Source organism: Protomyctophum parallelum (assembly GCF_964188405.1).
Source record: "Protomyctophum parallelum genome assembly, chromosome: 22".
NCBI lineage: Eukaryota > Metazoa > Chordata > Actinopteri > Myctophiformes > Myctophidae > Protomyctophum > Protomyctophum parallelum.
In genome coordinates, this window is record NC_139714.1 from 25,102,176 (window position 1) to 25,121,429 (window position 19,254).

Below are 19,254 nucleotides of genomic sequence, written 5' to 3' on the forward strand. Positions count from 1 at the left end.
GCTTGGTCATCTTCACGATCTTCCGCGTCACGTGCTGCTGCCGCTCCGACGTGGCGGGCACAATCTCCACCGTGGCGTTGGAGGGCGTGTAGCAGTCGCCGCCCTTGGGCGACCTGGTCTTGATCTTGATGCAGGTGAGCTTGGAGCCGCCCGCCTTGGCCCGGCACGCCGCCGCCACCGGCTGGCCGGTCCCGCCGCCGCCGGAGGCGTGGCCCCGGCGAGGCACCGCCTCCTCCTCCCGCTGGTTGGACGCGGCCGCGCTTCCGGACGTGGAGTCGTTGGAGCTCTCCTTCTCTTCCCCGGTCCCGCAGTTGTCCCTGGTGATGTCCTCGCCGTCCGTCGTCTCTCCCTCTCCGGCGGCCGTGGACGGGCCCTTGCCGTTCTGCAGCTTGCCGTCGTGCTGGTTGGCCACGTCGTCGGTGGTCTGGGTTGGACACGCGCTCCCCACCGGCACGTTGTTGTTGTTGGGCTTGGCGGCGTTGTTCCGTCCCCGACCCGGCGACAGGGCCTCGGCGTTGGGTCCAGACGGCTTGCGGACGTCCTTCTTCACGCGGCTCTTGCTCGCCTTGGAGATCTGCACGTAGAGCACAATCATTATGATGACGGGCAGGTAGAAGGCGGCGATGGCGGTGCCAAATGTGACGGCGGCGTTGGAGAAGAACTGGATGTAGCACTCCCTCTCGGGCACTGTGCGCCCGCCGACTATGAACTGCCAGAAGAGGATCGCCGGCGCCCAGAGGACGAAGGACATAACCCAGGCTCCGGCGATCATCATCCCCGCCATCTTGGTGGTCCTTTTGACGGGATAGCTGAGGGGCTTCGTGACGCAGAAGTATCTGTCAAAGCTTATGATGAGGAGGTTCATGACGGACGCGTTGCTGACGACATAGTCCAAGGCTAGCCACAGGTCGCACACCACCGGCCCCAGGGGCCAGTAGCCGATGACTATATAGACCGTGTATAAGTTCATGGAGCACAGTCCGATAATTAGATCAGCACACGCCAGGCTGAATAAAAAGTAGTTGTTGACGGTCTGTAGGTTCCTGTTGACCTTGATGGAAAGCATGACCAGGATATTCCCAATGACCGTGACCAGGCTGAGGGAACCGGCCACCAGCACGATGAACACCACCTCAATCGTCTTGTAGGGACTTCCATCCTCCGCCACGGCCTGCGTCTCGTTGCCCTCGGAGGCGTTCCAGTAGGTGTAGTTGAATACGTCCATGGCATTTGGTCTTTGTTTCCCCGCTCCACCACTACTTAGAAGGAACCTGCAAATAGAGAACAAAAAAGAAAATAGAATGAGCTGATGAAAATTAACCATGTGAGCCTGAGTGATAGAACTTGGCTTTACTGTGGTATACAGTAGCAATTATTAGCAGTGTGTAATAATATTAGCAGTATTATTACACACGCATGTGCACGACAGCACTGAAAAGTAATGTGCTGGAAGCACCCCAGTACCATACGCCGTTGATATTAACTGGTTATGGCTGTACACTATTATTGGCACACTTTACACTACTGGTTTGAGGAGTGAGAGCCATCTGGAACAAGAGTTGACGGATTATCAGATAACTTCTCTCTGGCCTCTCTCCCACTCTTTCCCTGTTAGTGTTTGGACAGATGCTAGGCCTGTAAGTTAGGTTTTGATTTGCGACTCAAGTGACTATACGGTTGTATAATTGCTTTTTCCAACTGAAAGTCAACAAACACGGACATGTTACACAGATCCTAGCTTTCCTTTCACATGGTTGCTTGTGAGTCTCAGGATTGATTTTAAATATTTACTGACTTACTCATTCGACCTTTAAAGCCTTGCAAGGACAGACTCCCAATTAAATTTGAGATATTCTGGTCCTGGTCCCACATATACAAGCCTGTGTGCAGATACTCTCTTGATTGTTTATTTATTTAGATTTGTTTTATTTCAGTCAGGACAACTCAAGAATGGATGGAATAGATATTTATTGAATATAAATGAGCAATGTGTTTATTATGGTTTGGCGATGAATTGGATCGGCTTTTTAGGTACTTAGATCAAGTGCATCGGTCCCGGCCATAGGGACTCCGAATCCCCCCGTACCTAAACAGCAGATCCAAAACGACAGATGGTAGCTGGGCTGGAGGAGGGTACGTGAACAGCAAGGTTTGTATAAAGCAGAGCCGCAGATACAGCAGCAGAAAGCATGCAAGCAGGAGGAAGAATGCAAACCTTCCAGTTTATGTAGCCGGTATATGTCATGGTCTGCATACCATATCTCCCTGTGAGCCACTCCCACTCTCCATTCCTACCCTCAGTCAGTGTCACACACCTGTTCCCACTCCATCCCCAGCCCAGCAGTGCCATGGACGTGCCCCTTTTCACACCTGAGAACATTTCCCCAATCAACCCACCTCCTATAAAGATTGGACTCATTTCACACACAAACTGTGGGAACATAAACCATTGTCCGGTGCGCAACCTTTCCTGATGTGTCCTGTGATTCTCCTGTACCTGGAATTTCGTGTCTGTAAGGTTTTTGCATTTTTTGGACTTTTTGCCCTTTACTTTTGAAAAGTTTGGCCAAAGGGCTTCCCTGAGTTTGCTTGTGCTTGCTGCCTTGTGTTGTAGCTAACCTGCTTTAATAAACCAGTGTTTGAAACTACTCTGCTCTGCATTTGGGTTCTATCTCCAGCTCACCGTGACAGTATAGGTATATGAAGATGGAGTGAGTGTGTGATGCTGAGGCCGCGCAGTTAACGGCCGGAAGTGACTGCACTAAGGTTTCCTGACTGAACTTTCTCCGCGCATGTCTGTGACAGGCATTTCAGTCAGTATCATCATGGTCAATATCATGTCAATAGCGTGACAATAACATGATCAGTATCATGTGTCATGTATCATCATCGGTAGGCAGGCTTAGTAATTTCAACCTTTTTTTTTATGCCTTCAATTTCAGTATGCTAACTTTCCATGAAGAGAAAGGATAGTTTCTATTCCCCCGAGGGGGAATCCCCATCATGTCACTGGTAGGCAGGTTTCTGAACCGTCACACTGTGTGTGTGTGTGTGTGTGTGTGTGTGTGTGTGTGTGTGTGTGTGTGTGTGTGTGTGTGTGTGTGTGTGTGTGTCAGCACAAAATGTCTGTTTGTCCCATGACCTGCAGGTCATCAACCTCCTGATTGACACACACGCACAACTGTGCTTGACTCCAAAGGCACCACTCACTTCACATTGGTGTGATTTGTTATGTCTTATTTTGGGTGCAGATTGACCATTTGATGGAGTCAAACGTTAACGACACGTTATGGCTGGCAGCCTGGCACTCCACCCTCGCTTGAGTGCTTCTTCTCCAATGTTCCATTTAGGCTTATGCGCTTTATAACAGTTGAGCAGTTACTAAGTAACTAAGTGAACAGTCAGTCACTTATCTGCTCAGCCAGAAATCCCCAATCACTGCATTAGCCATGGCAGCTAAACTGACCTAATCCCCATAAAATGGTTAAGTCCAAAGATTTAAGCGCAAACAACACCCAACAATACAAATGGGACCCACTTGTGACTCGTTGGATTAGAGAAAGGAAGGGGATCAGTGCAGATGTTCAGAGGACAGAACTATCTGTGCTTTTTGTCCGCACCTCCGCTTGCCTTAAAGTTAACCTTATCCCACACCTGAAACCTGACTGACCCGGCCTGGCAGAATCATCCATCTTCTTTTCAGCGGAAAAGGTTCCCAGGAGACGCCAGTCGTGTTTTGAAGCTTATCCTTCGGCTTGTTTTGAGTCATACTACTGCAGCATTCACTGTGGTGAAGAACAGCCGCTTTATAGCTTTGAGCGCCCTTGCTGTGTTTTATTTCAAAGGATGTCTTAACAATAACATTGTAGTCGAGGTGGACGGGTGGGAAATTTGGTACAGTATAATAGTATATAGTCTTTATTATTGGCCTAAAATATTGTCTATATACATACATTCATGAATCCACTTGCTGACCGGCTGAACGTATTGGGCAATTATTTTTATAGGGGTTTCTTGTGACCCTACCATTAACATCCTATGGCAGGCAAAAATGTCAATGTCAAACTTTCCTTTTGCTTTAAGTAGCATGTGACGTGTCAAACTAGTGGGTTCTCATTATTCTGAATCCATTCCAAGAATTAGTTTTGCACAAAAACGGCCATAGACATCATGACAAATGTTGGGCACATTTGGGCAAGTGGCTATGGAGCCCAAGGAGTGGATTTTGTGCAAAAAGAATGCTTGGAATGGATTCAGAATCATGAAAAACCCCTAGTTTGACATGTCACATGCTACTTAAAGCAAAAGGAAAATGTGACATTTTTGCCAGCCATAGGATGTTAATGGTAGGGTCACAAGAAACCCCTATAAAAATGATTGCCCAATACTAACAGCCAGTCAGTAAGTGGATTCATGAATGTATGCATATAGACAATATTTTAGGCCAATAAAAAAGACTATATACCGAATTTCCCGCTTTAAACAAAAGAAGCCTGTCGGCTGCCGGACTATCGTGGTTTACAGTTTCCTTACAGTCCTCTCACGTTGTGTGTTCCATACACATCTACCACTATACAGGAAGTAACCACAATGGCCGACATGCAGTGACAGAATAAAGAGGTCTTCCTCACTGCAGTGTTTGACTTGTAAACACAGGTGTCTGCTGCATCCCGAAGCACTGCAGCCTCACAGAGTGCACGCCGTTAGCGTCACCTGGGGAGAATGCCAATTGCTCTCTGGCATATAGCCATCAACCACAAAGGGCTACTTCTAAGTCTTACTACTACTCCTTGTCAGTGAAAGAGTAAAAGTGCACACAGACACATAAATAACACAGACTTTTTCCTAAAGGCTAGTACGTACGTATTCCTCTTATTTTTGTACTTTCCCCCACAATTTTCCCTTCACTGACATACTGTAGCCTAAACAAATGACTTGACGTCAGAACACTGGTGGTAACATGTTATTGTTTCGACCGCTCATTAGTCCGACCCATTACTATCCCAAATCCAAACCTTAGGGCCGATTCATACTCCTATTTTAGAACCGTCCTAAAGTCGGCTCTTCGGTACTACTGAAAATTTCTGACGAGCCGAAATCATTTCGGCACTACAGCGCCGAAACAGCGGTAAAATAGGAGTATGAATCGGCCCTTAACCGCACGCGAAAGCCACTGAGGGGAATCTCAAGGCCTATTCGTAGGCTACTACAGTTTTAGGTGATAAGGTGACCACGCAAACTATAGTTAGTAAACACAGAGAGATGTGTGAGCGGTGAGTCGCTTACCACCGCGGTATGCAGACGTCATGTTGTAGTTTTCGGTGGCCACCTTATCACCTAAAACTGGACTATGAATAGGCCTTTAACCAGCCACGTAGTCAGACTTAACGGGATGTCGGACTAATGTGCAGTCCCCAGAACAATGGGATTTAATTTAAGTTGAAACTTGACAAAGTTTTCCTTTAACGTCATGGCAATGCATTCTGCAAGCCGCTATTCTCCCGCTCATTTAGTGTGTTTAAGAAGTGTGAGCCGAGCCCAGTTGGTGCCGAGGGAGGATGTTGAATAAATGAGTTGAGCTATTGTTCTATGTTTGGATGTTAAGGTGGTCCTGGGGCTGGCTCACTAGAGCTGAAAATTGCTTGCTGCCCTTTGGGGCAGCAGCGGAACGACCCCTCAATTTCTCCAGAACTTCTGTGCCTTCTCTTTGTCTTTTCTATATTTGGCCAATGGCTGCACCTTTTAAAAACAAAAGTGTCAAAGAAATGAAGGACTGCGTTGATGATAAAATAATTCCACTTTGCTTTGTAGCAACAGGTCACTGCCTTTAATGCATGAACCGTAGCTGTAGATGTACTCTGGCGAAAATATTTGTCGAAAATAGCTTCAGAACGAGAAGAGTTGTCTATATCTTGTGCCACCCTCTTATACTGTACTTAAACGTATTTGCCATACTATTTTCAAATAGTTCAAATATGTCCGGGCCGGCCTAGCGGTCCAGGCACCTATAGGTTGCTAATCCAGCCTGACAGGGTGTTGCAGGTTCGACTCCCGATCCCGATGACCTTTACTGCGTGTCACTGCCCATCTCTCTCCCCCCCATTTCCTGTCAGATTACTGTACACTTTCAAATAATAAAGGCTGATCTACAAGATAAGTTTATGGATAAAGGGTAAGGCTCGCCCAAGATAGGGCCATTGGCGTACAGGGACAGGAGCATACCAACTATTACCAACTTGTATTAGAGCTCTGGGGGACCCCAGGCATCAGTAAATAAATGTATACAGACACAGAACCGTGCTTGCTCTCGTCTCGACACAGCATGAATATGGAAGGCACTTAAAAACAGAAGAGAGCTTGAAGCAGCACTTAAAGTGATGCATTGCACAGACTCCCCAGCGATCAGGTTCCCATTCCCCATCTCTGAGACGCTGATCCAAGGTAAAGCCCCAGGGCCTTTGGCCCCCTGCCTCAGATGATTAGATGCATTTTTATTGCCGGCCGTCTCCACGGGTATTTGCAGGGTTAGACCCTCGTTTACAGGGCTGTTTGTGGGGGAGCATGACTGGACTGCACAAGATACCATCGCTGCCGAGCGGCCTGTCTGCAGGGGGTACAGATCTATGTGGAACGCTCCTCTCAATGGTATATTACACAACATTGACTTTATCCAGGCAGAAAATATCACTTGAGTTGCACATATACTCAGCTCAAGGCTTCTCTACAGTACCCTGGTGCCATAAGCTGCATACTCTTGTGTACAACCTTGAACCAACCTTGAACCTTGATCCCTTAAGACTTAAGACTTGTTTGGCTCAACTGAACTGGACTAATATATTTGTTTCACAGATCATTACTTTGCTTCATCCCAGTGGCTTCTTTTCTCTTTTCTTTCCCCCCCCCCCCCCCCCCAAAATTGTTGATTCAACATCTTGACAAAGGTTGCACCCCCCCCTCCGCACAGTGCAGTGATGCCCATCATTCCACTGAGACCGCAAACTGTGTCCTCATTGAAAAGGTGAAATTGCGCAGCGACCCTCTCCTAGTGGCCACCTGGCTTGGGGCTAAACTGTGCTCTCATTGGCTGTAGCACTGATCTGCTCGGGGTAATGATCGCAACCCCATTCGTACTGGACACCAGAGGGGACTGTGAGGTCCATCGGAGGCAGACCACGTTTGGATGTCCTCTCCATCAAGGGAAGCCAACGATGGAATAGCCTCTCAGTCACCCTAAGTGAAAGCCCCACCGTGCATAGTTTTAAAACACAACTAAAACAAAGTCTCAGACACTTGACCATTGATTCGACTATGTAAAAAAATAAAGAGGCTTTGATTTTCTATTGGCAATCTGGCATGCATACATGCAATCAATGTCCATTGATTAAAATGTTCAATGAAGTGCACATGTCCTGACTCCTGATAAAGAAAGCTACACAGCATGCCTGTGTACGTAAGTACGTTTCTGACATATTATTCTAAAATAGCATTGCGTTACTTATACCGCTGAGATCATCTTCATTTCCAGTGTCTGCCAGGAGGTTAAGTAAGCACTTGCTTGCGTGGATATATTGGCCCATTTTCTAATGTGTGTGTATTTGCTCTCCAATGATGCTGCATTAGTGTACTGTTTGCTGAGTGATAATGGAATATCAGCCACCATCTCATATTTGTCTGGATAAAGCGTGCAGTGTTCATAAGGATTCCAGTGTGCTGCTGCTGCTACATCTTGGTCACATTATCCCAACGGTATTAAAGGTGTGGAGTGGATATACTGTAAATGGCCTCCTGCAGAGACAGATATACAATATTTACATCAGGCTTGATCTTTATACCCTCATAGAATATTGTGACAGGCACTTGTCACCGGCAGCTATGCAACAATGCTCTCTTCCGTTCCCGTGAGGATGGTGTGTGGCAAACCGCGTCAGAGAGGCATGTGGATAAATTGCCCCGCTGGCTAGCTGCGTGTGACCGAGCACCTCGAACCTTCGCCTTGGCAGGTGGCAAATCGGTACAAAAGTGGACGTGAAGGAAGTGAGAGAAGCTAATGGAGAGTTAACCACCAGTAAATTACATTTTGCGGCCGGGCCGGAAAAAAACACACATACTGTATACACAAACAAGCAAACAAACATTCAACAGCCACGTTTCACCTGAGAGCTTCTCTCTGTGGTCTGAAGTGAGTGGCAGATGGAGAGAACGTGGTGACAAAATTTGCAGGAAATGTCTTTTTGTAAATGCCTTCCATCTGCATCAAGCATCTATTTTTGCAGTGATGATTTAAGGTTTCCCAAACTGTGGACCCATTTGTGGGTCGTGGGTTGTTATGGGTCCCTTCATGAGCAAAAAATGTCATGAATTAAAAACAGAATTCAATGATTTTATTTCAGCAATTTGAAATGAGAAAATAAATGTAAAGAAGTATTGAAAATAGCACAAGCTCACAACATGGTGAGTGTAGTGGGCCAGCTATTTTCTCTAGTTTGGGTCCCGGGTAAAAGTCTAATCTCTCTTTTTATTTGGGTCTCAAGCTGACAAGTTTGGGACCCGCTGATTTAAGGGACGTGAGTGTTAGCCGTTCGGTTCTTGACCAGCTAGACACCGAGTTCCGTTGTGCTCCGAATGGCTCATTGCTCCCTGTTCTATTTATTGTTTTATATTTTATTCTGTTGATGAACCATCTTGACTCCCATTGGCTAGGAGCCCAGAATTCTTCCGCACTGACCTTTACATGCCATTACCCAGAAATGTTATCCGTAGCAGCACTGTTAAGTAGCACCCATTAAGACCGGGAATTGCGGGAAAGCATCATTGTCATCTTAGATTTGAGCTAAAAAGCATTATTTTATGCTTTGGCTGTTCAAAAATAGCATATCTACAAGCTCATATACAGTATACTTAAAAAAAATGTTTCAATATATTTTGAAGCAAACATTTTTTAACTAAATTCTTTGCTTCTGGGAAAAAAACATGTTCAGATGGGAGTCGGCAGACAAACACAATTATAGTCCTTGACATGAAAAGGTTTGAGAAGCACTGATATACAGTAGCAATACGTTTTTCAGAAAACTGTTAGGATTTGCAAGGACCCCCAAATGAACACTAATTAGCTAACTAATTAGACCCCCATTTGAAGAGATATGCCAGGGACCCTCATAAGAGAAGATTTTTACGGCTCTAGCAGTGATTCTCAACCTGTTTAATTTCAAGGACCCCCCAGTTTGACATGCATTAGTCTACGGACCCCCATTTAATGGCATTTATATCTCTGAGACCCCAATTTATATTGTAAAATCAATGGTAATTTACAATTTTCAGAACTCTCAGAGTTACAGAACCATAAGGGTCCATTTGGTTCCAAAGTATCATTTAGCTGGGGACCCCCTGGAACTCCCTCAAGGACCCCTGGGGGTTCCCGGACCCCACTCTGAGAACCAATGGGTTAAGGTGCCCTCTATTCCCTCTGTCTACAACCCCCCCACCCCCACCGCCACCGTCCCTTCAGGAAATGCTCAGAGATCTGCCTATTGATATTCAGGCTATACTTTTCTACGGCAGCCTCCATTACCAGCTGTGAAAAATGACACTGTCACATGTGACCTCTGGCGCACTGTCATCCAGCTCATCCAGCAGCATGCACTGATAGACTCTAAGCCGTCTTATTTTAGACAAAAATAAATAGACAGTTTTATGGATTTACCCAAAACAGTGAAGATAAAAAAACGAAATAAAACATGCTGGAAGCATGCTGGCAGTCTTCTGCTGTATATAAACCAAGCTAAGCTGTTTTCAGGCAGACGTGGGTCAACAAAAAGATATTTTCCTCTCTACTGCTCTAACCACAGCTGACAGCTCAGACGCCACATGGCGAAGTGGAATAATATGACACGGTCCACACTGTGTGATATTGGAATAAACATATTGGAACCCCAGATGATAATAAAAAATAATAACAAATAAAGAAATACCTCAAGCAGGCCAAGAAGGTTAGGATGACGAGTACCCTGGGGAGCGCAGTGCATGAGACATAAATAAATATGTATTTTGTAAGACCTAAATATGTATCCACAAATCTCTGTAGGCTGTCAGGCGGACATCACAGAACGCATTTCGCAGAACGCATTTCTTAGCAGCATTCTGCCAGTGACTGACTACTATCACTGAATACACTTGGGCTATAGAGCGTCACTCACTCATCCCCTGGTTCACGGAAGTCATTTCTCTATGGAGAATAACATGGGGTCATCTTAAAATCATCTCTTCTAAAACAGTTAGTCCCAATACTTGGGATACTAATCCACACCTTCAATCACCTTCAATCACTTTGTATCATCCTGCAGCCTTGTAGCTGTACTGGGGAAGGGGAGCACTTATTGCCTTACACACGCTGGCCGTGCGGGCGTGTAAGCACCGCCCGCACTCATATGACTGTGAATGTGTGGCTCCAGGCAGCCCCGTAAAGACATCAAGCGCTATTCTCCAGTCACATAGGCTACTTGCAGAGCAGAACAAGGAAGTGTCTCGCTCTGGTGGCGCAAAGCGTAGCTACTTTTGTGAATTTAATAGTTTTATGAGGTTAATATTGCTATTGTTTGTAACCGTTTTAGAAAATCAATAAGCCACTCAAGGCCCCAGCTTACCAGGTACGACCCTAACTACGCCTCCCAGCCATTCTACCCGGTAACCTGAGACCTCTCGTGACTTATTGCTTTAATACAGTAAAAGTAAGTAAAACTATCCTTCCCCCCCTCTACCACTCAGGTGGAAGAGCGCATCACTGCATGCCTGGCTGACATCTCACAGTGGATGTCCTCCAACCATCTCAAGCTGAACCCAGACAAGACTGAGCTTCTCTTCTTCCCAGCTAAGTCCTGCCCTATGCGGGAGCTAACTATTTCCGTAGACAACGCCCTGGTAACGTCTGTCCCAACAGCCAGGAATCTTGGTGTTGTCCTGGACAGTCAGCTCTCGTTCAAACCTCACATCACAGCTGTCACTCGATCCTGTAGGTTCACACTCTATAACATACGACGAATTAGACCGTTCCTCACCCAGGAATCAGCCCAGCTCCTAATCCAGACAACAGTCTTATCAAAACTCGACTACTGTAACTCCCTCCTTACTGGCCTACCAGCATGTGCACTTAAGCCTCTCCAGCTGATCCAAAATGCAGCAGCTCGCTTGGTCTTCAACCAGCCAAAATTCTCACATGTCTCCCCCCTGCTCCGCTCCCTCCACTGGCTCCCGGTCGCTGCCCGCACAGAATACAAAACTCTGATGCTGGCATTCAAAGCAACCAAAGGTATGGCTCCCCCATATCTTACAAGTATGATTGAACCCTACAAACCCTCCCGCGCACTCAGATCAGCCAACGCAGGGAAGCTGGAAGTACCCTCACTAAAAACGCCGGGACAACGCTCCACACGTCCCAAACTCTTCTCCCTTCTGGCTCCAAAACTGTGGAATGCACTTCCCATTGCAGTCAGAACTGCAGCATCACTCCCAATCTTCCGCCGTAGCCTGAAAACCCACCTTTTCAGACTCCATCATGGCCCTTAGCACTTACCCTAAACCCTTAGATAGCATTTCTGTTGGATTATATAGCATTTGATACAGACTTATAGCATGTTATGTAGACAGCACTGTAATTGTATTGTATGTAGTCATAGCACGCCATAGTACACATATATAGCATAGTAGTAAAGATGTATAGTTTATATGTATAGTGTATGTATAGTTTCACTATATAAATATTCCACTGTTACTTTCTTAGCTTACGCATGTTTCATGATAAATGCTTTTTATGTGATGTATTCCCATGCTTTGTTCTTGCTTAAATGTAAGTCGCTCTGGATTAAGAGCGTCTGCTAAATGCCTAAATTGTAAATTGTAAATTGTAAACAAGCTGTCTCAGCGAAATTGTCGGGGAGGTGTCTCTATGTCGTTTACGACCTCATATTTGATACCATCTGTTTCTAGCGAAAATGTAACTAATTCAGCAGCAGTAACATTAACGTTTTCTCTCAGTCAGTTGATTCTTCATATCAATATGAATGAAACGATAGGGATAGTTTATTTTTCAAACAGACTTATATGAGGCAATCTAAAATCCCCCACGGGGATTACAATGCAAATAAAAAGTACATGAACCCATGGACTTGCGCCCTCTACCGATATTGACGTCAGACTTCGGTGCTCTTGACCAGCGAGTGAATCACACCTTGGAAAAACAATCCAGTTCTGTTCTGTTTGCTTATATATATATCCGCTATCAAAAGTGTCCCCTAGGTGTCAACGCTTGCAAAGAGACGAGACACACTGTCCACTGGGCAACGAGGACATTTCCAGCACCTCTGAAATAGCCCATTATCGACAGGCAGACTTTGACACTAGTCAACATCTGGCGGGCGGGTGGTCATCTATCTACCAGCTCAGTGGCCTTGTGGTTAGAGTGTCCGCCCTGAGACTGGGAGGTCGGGGGTTCGATCCCCGGCCGGGTCATACCAAAGACTCTAAATAATGGGACCCAGTGCCTCCCTGCTTGACACTCAGCATCAAGGGTTGGATTGGGGGTGGGAAGTGAGGACGCTGGTGTCGACTGTTCGCCGCTTCACCTCCCAATGTATGAATGAATGAACCATTGTAAGCGCTTGCCTTTGAGTAGGCACATAGTGCATAGAAAAGCGCCATAAAAATGCAATTCATTATCTGGCCATGTGCCACATAACTGTTGGAGTTCTGGACCTTGCACTAGTACATTTTGAACAATCTTCAAGCTTGTGCGTGCGTGCGCATGTGTATATATTATACATTAACCACTTCAGCTCTACATACATTTCGACCATTCAAAAATAGCCAATCTACAAGCTCACAATGTGTCGCATTGTGAGCACGCATTTGAGACCCACTGGTGTGTCTTTCCATTGAGCCAACATGCACAATAGCAGCACCCTGACTCTGTTTGACCAGAATGGAGCAGAGCCTTCATTAGTATCATCGGTAACACCTGTGAAGGAAGTAGGGAAGGGGCTTGGAAGTAGGAAGAGTTATTCTGTGTGCATAGAGCCTATAGCTTGGCCAGTGTGTCTAAACTCCACACCATATCAACCTCAGCTTCTTCTCAGTCCTTTTGCTGGACCCCCTGCATGGCCACTGTGCTAGACCAGAATTCTATACAGTATGTGCACTTGTTGCAGTGCTAAATATCAACCAGGATGAACATGTTACCAACAAAGAATCTGTATGGAGGGCTACCGAGGCTGAAAGGGAAGATAGCAGCCTGGTCGGTCACTGCCATTTGACACAGAGAGCTCACAGTAAGGTAGGAAAGTAATGTTAAAAGCTAGCTGGATGTATCCAGAAGCAGCGAGTGCATAATCCGGCAACGGCATGAGACGCGGCACTGCCGGGGGGGAGGACCGGTAGCTGCCGGGGAAACTGGGGGGAATGTGACACTCGACTGCCGCTCGCTTCTGCGGCAGTGCGTTTGGTCCGACAGGCGTTGCGTCGTGCTTGCGGTTAGGGTAAGGGTTGGGGTAGAGTGTCGGACTGATGCCACTGAGAAACACTACCACGGTTGTTCTGCAGCAGATGTCGCTGTCGGAAAATGCACTCGCTCAAGATATAATAAAAATATTTTTGTTGCTGCTGCTGCTGCTTGTGTTGTAGGCTATGCTGTGTGTATACTAATGTGATTCAAGCTGTTGTACTATTGCTGTCTTTTTGGGACGCAATGGCCCAACAATGGCCAACATGCTCAGTGAGTGTTTCTTCTGGCTCTGGAGTCTGTAATTGAATGCTGAATCTACAGTTTGTGTGTTGTGTTGTGTTGTGTTGTGTTGCCGTAGTGAGTTGTAACAGTATGTGTCTCTTGATCACTTCAATTATGCTATATGTATGAGTTTGCTATTTATTTAAAGTTTAAGCTAGAGGTTTTGGGCTTTGACATAACAGCCATCAAGTCCAAATGTTCGTTTGGAATCGAAGATGGATGTGCATCTACTGTAAGTCTGCTGTGTAGCTGATGTTGGAGGTTAAGGATCTGTGTCAGGGTGGCTCGTGACGGGCAACAACTACATCTTTGTACTGTAGGCCTAGGCATTTGAAAGGCATTTGAAATTACATAAAAATGTAAATTTTCAGGATTCCAATTCAAATATTGCGAAAATAGTTGATCTACAAGCTCAAAACACGTTGCAGTGCAACGAGTTTTGAGCTTGTATATCGGCTATTTTTGCTGTGACAGTAATATGCAATGTGGCTCTCTGGAGTGAGTGTGGAAATATAGTGGCCCTCTCTATCGTCGAAGTTTCCTACCCCTGCTGTACAGTATGTCAGTGGCGTTTCCAGGAATTACATTTTGGGCAAGAATTACATTTTGGGCAGGCAAGATGTGTTAATTGTCGTCTCCCCGCGCACAATCGTAGCACTGATTGAGGGTCGCGCTATACCGCAACGGCCAATCAGCTGTCTTGTTTTTGCCCTCTCTTTTTTCTCATTGTATGGATTTTGGCCAGGCAGAAAATGTATTTGGGCAGGCGGACGCCTGCCCTCGCCTTATTGTAGATACGCCTGTGCAGTATGTCACATCCAAAACAGTACAGTATAGCTCATATTTCAATTTTGGCCACAAGGCTAAAAATGCCGGGTGCAGTAACGTGTTTAATTGCGACCAAAGGTCGCAGTTAATCGTGCATTTCCCGTCAGTGTGTGTGTTGGTTGGTTGGTTGGTTGGTGAGAGAGCACGTGACATCATCAGGGATGGAGCACGTGACATGGTCGTGAACACTCACCACAGTATGATGAGTGTTCACGTGTGTTAATTGTTTGTCAGTAGTATATTCTATTTTCTGAACATGCAGTATTAACTGAACATTCTAATGTTGATTTCACAATGGCTATTGGCCATTGGCCTAACTGATCAAATTAAAGGGTTGTGTCTAGAGTTTTCAAGAAACGTGCTCATTATTTTCCAGGGAACCATTTATTCAGTTATTAAAATAAATAAATCGGTATAACAACAACAACTACGTATTATGGAAATCTGGGATTCTGGAGGAATGTTGGGCACGGCTGGTGTCATAGCAGCACTGCACAATAAAAGCCTCATTGCTCTTAACTCTTTAGTTGTCAAAAGTGACATTGATCTGTACGGTCCATTGATCCGGTCCATTTGGTGTCCAATTTCTTCCCTTTTCGCACAGCCAAATGAACACAGGATTTGACTTGTGTACACAGTACACTGTCTGCTGTGGCAGTGCCAGCCACCGCTGCATTATACATAGACACCAGAGAGAAGGGCTTAATTGAACAAAGCCTGGGAGAGGTACCGCTCAGAGCACAGGGCCAACAGGGCTCCCTGCACTGTGCAGAGACGTGCGTGAGATGACTGTGGTGAGCAGGCAGCGCATCCATTTCCATGGTCTATGTGAGACCAGTAATGAGCCAGAGACTGCCGTCGGAGACTATAGAAAGCCATCTCATTGCCATGCATGGTGCAGAGTACCTGAGACTGGGGCTGCCCTGAGCCATATATTGTATCTAAAAAAGATACAGTACAAGGAAACTGTATTCTATTGTTATTCTTGGCAGGGGGGGCATTACCTGGGAGATGCACTAGTGTTGATGTCGAAAAATGTTCGTCGACTACCTTTCTACCAGCTGCTGGTAAATGTTCTCTCTGCGGTGCTTTCACGCCCACTTGCCGTAGTTGATACCTATGTTTCTCATTGGCTGTACTGACAACCTATCGTCCTGATTGGCTGCCTCGTTTCTAGGCAACAACACACTTTTTGCCTCTAGCCAACCTCTCAGCCATGGGATATAAGGCAGCAGCTGGTAATTCATTGATGTCATCAATTCTTGTTTCACCAAGAAAACCGAAATAAAATAAAACCGAAATAAAAACTAAGCTATGATGACTAAAAAAGTAGACAAAAATGTTAGACCAAAAGTCATTTCATGCTTGATTGTATGCTGAAAATAGCAGATCTACAAGCTCACAACTCACTGCGAGCTTGTAGATTGGCTATTTTCAGTATGCAACCAAGTCTAAAATCAGCCATTACGACGCCACCAAGGCCCACCAAAATACATTTTAGTAAACTGCTGATTTAGTCGTTTAAATTCTTATGATATTTAGTCGACTAAAACTAGACTAACAGTAAACATTTCAGGTGACTAAAACATAAAAAATAAATAAATCTAAATTTGTTATCAAAATCAACACTGGAGTGCATTACCCATGCGAGAGGATGCACTCTGCAGCTACAGTAGCACCAGCTACTCAGGGTGAGCTCTGTCATTTTGCGTAGCAGAATGTACATGATTGTGTTCCTGGCCGAGCTTATAGCAGCGTTTATCATAGAGCTTAATGTTGCGTTCAGAGTCAGACTCCCGGCGACAAAAGATAGAAAACTGCCAAGGGCTGCATGGCTGTTGAAGTGTTGCTCAAGCGCTCATTGATGTCGTTATTATATGGAAAATGTAGAGGAAGGACGGGAACTTGTTGCGTTACTCAAAGCTTGAGCTGGTAAGTGTACACAATTCTGTCGAGAATGGTAGGAGGAAATACCATGCTGGCACTGCATGGGGACAGCACTCCACAACATGTCGAATAAATACATGTGACTCACATGTATTTAAACTTTGTTTAAATACATGTAAAATAACTTTGACACTTTGACAAAGTTATTTTTTGCAGCACATGGGTTCCCTCTTGTGTCATTATTATGTTATGGTCTCGACTTATCTCATAAATGAATAGTTTTACTCATAGTTAGGGAGAATTAGCTTAAGTTGAGGCAAATCTGGAAAAGAAAATGCTTACCACTAGCTTTCTTTACAGATGTGTTCATAAAGGTGTCTACTACAGAAAAAAATGTTCCAAGCCAACTCCCTTGGGAAACTTTGTGGGAGCCAATCAAAGTTGGGATGTGTGTGTGAATGGGTGAATGTAATGCACAATCTTATGTAAAGCGCTTTGGATAAAAGCGCTATATAAATGCACCGTTTTATAGCATTTATACCTGAGGTGGAGGACCATATTAAATTGGAGTGCGCTTAGTATGAGCAACGTGAGCCTGTATGAATGTCAACCTTGATGTGGTCCTTGGTGCTCTTTATCTAAGGTGTGAAGGTCCACCAAAATGACATTTACAGTACGAGCAGTTCATATTCAGTGGCTTGATTATCATGATGTACTAGTGGACAGAATCCAGCAAAAAGGCCCACAACTCGATTTTTTAAGATTATTAAAGTACAGAATGTAAGCTTTCATATGAAGTATCATTCAATGAAATTGGACAATAATTCCCACTAACCACTCCCCCACTAGGTTAGCTGTCAGTGACAGTTGAGTGGACACTTATGTGTGGGAAAGTACATGTTGTTTTACTTGAGTTAAAGTATCAATATTGCAATATAGAAATATAGGACTGAAGTTGTTTAGTGTATGTTTTGTAATAATACAATCTAAAAAGTAACTAGTAGGCTAACTGAGTTTTAAATGGCTATAGGCTATGTAGTTTTAGACCAATGCTTTTACATGTGTGCACTGGGGTGTGCACGCGTTAGCTTTCTGCCAGCATCAATACCCCCCCCCCCCCACACCCCTTCCCCCCTACCCCTTCCCCCCACCCCGGCCCCCGCAACAACCCTCCGAATTTCCCCCGCGCCCAACATGGTGTAAATGTGTGATGTGACAATATAGTTGAAGTGTGCCCCTGCCCACAATTTGATCCCTAGATGGAGATCTCAGGTGCTCATTAAGATTAAGATGGCAGAGAGATACGGGGGGGGGGGGGGGGGGGGGGCTGGTGGAAGGAGCAGGGGGGGGGGGGGGGGGGGGGGGGGAGGATAAAGTGTATGTGTGCCTGCTGGATTTGTTCCACTTCATTGTTTTTGTATTTCAGGCGCCCATCTGTCCGTCCTCCCTTTCCTCCTCCTCCTCCCTCCCTCTCCTCCTCTGATGCAGACTTTGGTGAAACAAAGCCGAATCGCAACACTGTCCTTGGTCTATTTCCAGTACCTGTTCTATATTTTTTTGCTTTTGCGTCATGCGTTATGCAAGGTATAATTTAACAGGAGTGTTCAGCGTGTTGAAGTTGTTTTTAGCACATCTAAGAAAGCAGGGCCTAATTGGTGATTTGTTTTTGACAGGAGGATGACATTTTCTTTTCAAGTTAATTGCCGTTATAGAGTATATACTGCATGATGCGTGCCGTGCACGGCGTGCAGTACCAGTAGAGCCTCCAGATCCAGGCTGGAATGCACACTATCTTTAAATGCAACAGCTGAATCAAAGGCAAACTGTCACAAACTGCCTGTGTGGCAGTGGAGCATTACGGGATTTGTGCTTCGTAAACCATTGATATATTATGGAGGTTCTACGTGGTTGTTCAACTGTGGATGGGGGGGGGGGGGGTCTATTTCACACATGTAACGAGGCAACTTCAGCCATGGCAGATTATGGGATGGAACACAATGTGCCATGCTCGCAGACAAGTAGCCGACGCCACCTCTCCCTGGTAATCTTGACCTGAAGCGGTGTGGCTGGAAATAAAGCAGGCTGACGGATGCAAATCCCTGGAATTTCCGGCTTGACCCAAGTATCGGATGCATTGTGCCCAGCAGCAGTAGTGGAAAAAGTATACTCAAATGTTTTACTTAACTAAAAGTATCAATACTGCAAAGTAGAAAATACTCTGTTACAAGTAAAAGTCCAGAATTCAATATGAGTAAAAGTTAAAAAAGTATTGGCACCTTTATCCAAGGCGCTTTACAAAGATTGTGCATTACTCATTCACACACACATTCATACACCGATGGCGGCGGAAAGCAATTAGGGGTTTAGTGTCTTGCTCAAGGACACTTCGACACTAACTCTGGGGGAGCGGTTGGTTACTAATTGTTCAGAATGTCCCATTTAAAGTTTTCAAGGGTGACATTTCTTCTTACGCCTTGGATGATTGGATGATTTGAGGCATTTTATTCCAAAAATGTGTTTTGCCACCTGTTGGTGGCACTATAACAGGCCAATGTGAAAAGGGTGGGATATTTTCCTCAGCCTAGTAGGAACTAATTGCACGCTGCATTCATGATTTGAGGCTTTTTGTTCAAAACGGGCCAATCCTGTAAACTTTGAAAGCCAATGTTAGCCAATCTGATCTGTGCACAGATCTGTGTTTAGCACATAACTATAGAGATACTTTGTAACGATTTGTAGGATTTTTGGACAAAATATGGAGGAGTAAT

The 19,254-nt window shown here is 45.3% G+C and overlaps 1 protein-coding gene across 2 annotated transcripts in view; it reads right to left on the reverse strand.

Moving 5' to 3' along the window:
• chrm2a (cholinergic receptor, muscarinic 2a) overlaps positions 1 to 19,254 on the reverse strand; it is an 84,918-nt gene that overhangs the window by 323 nt on the left and 65,341 nt on the right. For both annotated transcript variants that reach the window (XM_083794526.1, XM_083794527.1), the window contains exon 2: positions 1 to 1,271. This exon is cut by the window's left edge and continues 323 nt beyond it. In XM_083794526.1, the coding sequence (XP_083650652.1) occupies positions 1 to 1,225 (1,225 nt within the window). In that variant the 5' untranslated portion in view covers positions 1,226 to 1,271. The remainder of the gene's footprint in view (positions 1,272 to 19,254) is intronic.